Genomic DNA, 3316 nt, shown 5'->3' with positions numbered 1-3316 from the left:
TGTGTGTGTGTGTGTGTGTGTGTTCGTTTGTTCAGGTAGAAGAGGGCTGGTGGGAGGGATTTCTAAATGGGAAGAGTGGAATGTTTCCCTCCAATTTCACCAAAGTTATCCAGACGGAGTCGGAAACGTCCTCCCTAAACACCTCGCAAGAGGAGCTGCGCAGCTCCCGCACCAGTGAGTCTCAACCAATCAGATGGTGGGAAGGCATATAAAAAAAAATTAAAATAAAAAAAAACATAAGCAACTGGCTCTGTTTGCAATTCGAATTGAAAATGATTCTACTGTAATCTACTGTACTTTAGTAGGAATGCCAAAGCTAGTATGTATTTCCTATTCTGTGTGTGTAGGTAAGGACAGCCCAGGCAGTGAAAGTGATGGAGGCGACAGTCGGTCAGAAACGGGGTCAGGAGAAATTCAGCCCAAGAAGGTAATCAATGACATCACTGATGGTACTATGATGGAGCACCTATGGATGGTATAATGATAGAGCACTTAAATCACTTAAATTATAGGAATTGTTAATCTTTGTAAATTATAGAGTGTGATCTAGGTCTACTCTGTCTGTAAAGTGTCTTGAGATAACTCTTATAATTTGATACTATGAAACGCTGAAACAACATATTCTTACTGGTCTTAGGACCATCATTAGACAAGAACTATCCTGCCCAAGATCTGAAACTCGTTTAGGTATGGACAATTTTTTCTTTTTATTCCCTGTAGCGTACGCTGTGAGCAACAAGGTCATATTTAGTTGGAAGCACAAAACATAAAAACAAAACAACTTTCTGGTGGGAGATAGACTACCAACAATGTTCACCAAGGACATATGTGCTTACAGCTGTACTTGCCAAGTTTTCAGACTTCATTTTAATCCTGGCTTGAATGGTGGAAAACCGCAGATGTCGTCAGCTTGGACTCATAGCAGTTAGAACAGACTCTACAGTGACAATAGAAATATTAAAATGCCCATTTAGTAGATAACTCAACCCACTCCACCAGCTGTGCAGTATTGCACTCTCCACTATTCGTCCATATGCTAAGTACTTTTCCAAATATTCATATTGCTTAAATATGTTTAAATACACTACTTCTGCGGGTTTAGATTTGTAAGTACAGTTAATCTAGTTGCGTGTAACAAAGGGAAACAGCTGAATAAGTGTTAAGAAAATAATGAGTAAACAGTGTGTGATGGTAAAGAGTGGGTTGAGCAAACCACCGTATGGCTGCCCGCCTCTCAGATTGGTTCACTGGCTATTTCGGCCATTTGGAGAAGAAGTCGACCAATCAGTGCTTAGTAGGCCTATGAATTAATAGAATATAGATACTAGCTACTAACAGATATATTTATTTTGATCAGTGTTGTTTGTGTCCGCTACCTGCCAAGTCTCACCCTCCTGATTGGTTAGATAACAAATCAAAATCGTCAAGAATCCAACAAGAAACTGGATAACATAATATCAATGTTTGAGTGAATGAATGAAGTAAAACAAAATGCCAATTCAGTCTAAGTATTAGACTCAAAATATGGCTAAATTCACAGCTTGTGTTGGTCAACAGTGCAGCTAACTGCTATCAGAGCTAGGGACAAATGTGTGTTTAGACATATTTTGGGAACAATATAAGCTTACAAATAGACAGGGGAGAAATGGATTATGCTGCAGTTGTGGTGACTCAAGTTCCCATTTAAATCCACTGAAACTGCTGACTGCAGCTGCTGAGGCCCAAGAAGCCGTGTACAAACTTTCAGGCCCCCCAGGGGTTGATGTTTGAACGTCGAGCCACAGATTGTTGGTGAAGTAATTCTTAAAAGATTGCAGTATGTTGGTGTTTCACTGTGTTGTCTCACCTCCTTTCAGGTTCGAGGGTTTGGCTTTGGTGACATCTTCAAAGACCAGCCCTTCAGGCTCAGACCCCGCTCTATTGATGTGGACTCAGAGTGGCAACGGTGCCACACACACACACACACACACACACACACACACACACACACACACACACACACACACACACACACACACACACACACACACACACACACACACACACCACACAGACAGACAGCACACATACATTTTTTGATACTGTGATCATGGTATTGTATAAAGTGGGAAGGAAGTTCCAGCCTTGGCTCCTCCTCTTCCTCTGTTTCAGTTTCACAGCACAGGATGTGGATGTGGTTTATGTTGACGCACACACACACACACACACACACACACCCTGGGATATGACAAGCAAAGCAGAAGTGAGCGCTCCACAGGGTAGAGAGAGAGAGAGAGAGAGGGAGAAAGAGGAGGGGAGGTTGTACAGTTTTTACTGAGGTTTACATATTCACACACACTGTCTCCTGCTGCTGCTGCTGCTGCCGGCACTGATGTAGCAAAGCTCTGTGTGTGTGTTTAACAGGAACCAGAGGAAAGAACGGTAGGGTCAAGTTTTTCTCTCTTTCTGTACTTATCTTGTTTTCTTCATCTAGTTGATTTGTTTTATTTTCATCCTTTGTCTCTCACTTTGTTTCAAGTGTTGTGGTTTAGCCTCAGTGCTGTTTAGTTACTTGGAAGGTTAGGCGTAGCCGGTTGAGGAAAGCAACAGTTAAAGCATGCGGAAAAGCAGATTTTTTTGAAAGGTTATATAGATAACAAAATAAAGGAACAAATTAAAAGGCCTCGGTTTCTAACAAGAATTGTATGTCTAATGGCCGTAATACCATTTCAAAGACTGTCTCACCTTGCCAAAAATACATTTTTTGACCACTAAATACTGTTTCATATATTTCTCATGAAAAAGTATTTAGTGTTATCCCTAAAACATTAGCCTTGGCATCTTTAAAAGCACATTTTAACCATTAACAGACATACAAATACAGTATATATGAAATCCTGGACTTACTGTTTTTTGTCTTTATTTTGTTGTCTAAATAAAAAACCTTTATAAAATCCTGCTTTCTGCATGATGTATGAGCTAACCTCACCAACTACACCGAACCTGAAACTCTCATGTCACCTCCTGAGTAGCACTGAGGCTAATGGATGAAGAAATTGGGAGATATAGAATAAATAAACTAAATAAGCTAAGTGAGTAAAGAAATCAAACACTTGTATGTGAAAAGGCTTTTAAAATCCCATATTGGTCGCCCTGTAGCTCCTGCAGACACAAAAAAGTGTGTAAGTTTGTGTAAAGGATGTTTGTCAGCCGGTCCTGCTGAGCGGGAGGTTGTTATGTTGCTTTATGGGGAGAGTCTCTCTGCTCTAATGAGGCTCTGGAGGAGGTGACAGGAGAGTGTCTCTATCTGGGACGTGATGGAGGGGGGGGGGGGGGG

The 3316-nt window shown here is 41.0% G+C and overlaps 1 protein-coding gene across 1 annotated transcript in view; it reads left to right on the top strand.

The window, feature by feature from the left end:
• The window catches only part of sh3kbp1 (SH3-domain kinase binding protein 1), a 31410-nt gene that overhangs the window by 18956 nt on the left and 9138 nt on the right, over nucleotides 1–3316 (top strand). Inside the window, exons 5-8 of the mRNA XM_032503450.1 lie at nucleotides 36–174; nucleotides 348–427; nucleotides 1857–1936; nucleotides 2289–2298. Coding sequence (XP_032359341.1) covers nucleotides 36–174; nucleotides 348–427; nucleotides 1857–1936; nucleotides 2289–2298 — 309 coding nt within the window. The remainder of the gene's footprint in view (nucleotides 1–35; nucleotides 175–347; nucleotides 428–1856; nucleotides 1937–2288; nucleotides 2299–3316) is intronic.

Source organism: Etheostoma spectabile, chromosome 22 (assembly GCF_008692095.1).
Source record: "Etheostoma spectabile isolate EspeVRDwgs_2016 chromosome 22, UIUC_Espe_1.0, whole genome shotgun sequence".
NCBI classification, from domain to species: domain Eukaryota; kingdom Metazoa; phylum Chordata; class Actinopteri; order Perciformes; family Percidae; genus Etheostoma; species Etheostoma spectabile.
Note: the sequence above shows the minus strand (reverse complement) of the source record. Positions and strands in the feature narration are given on the sequence as shown.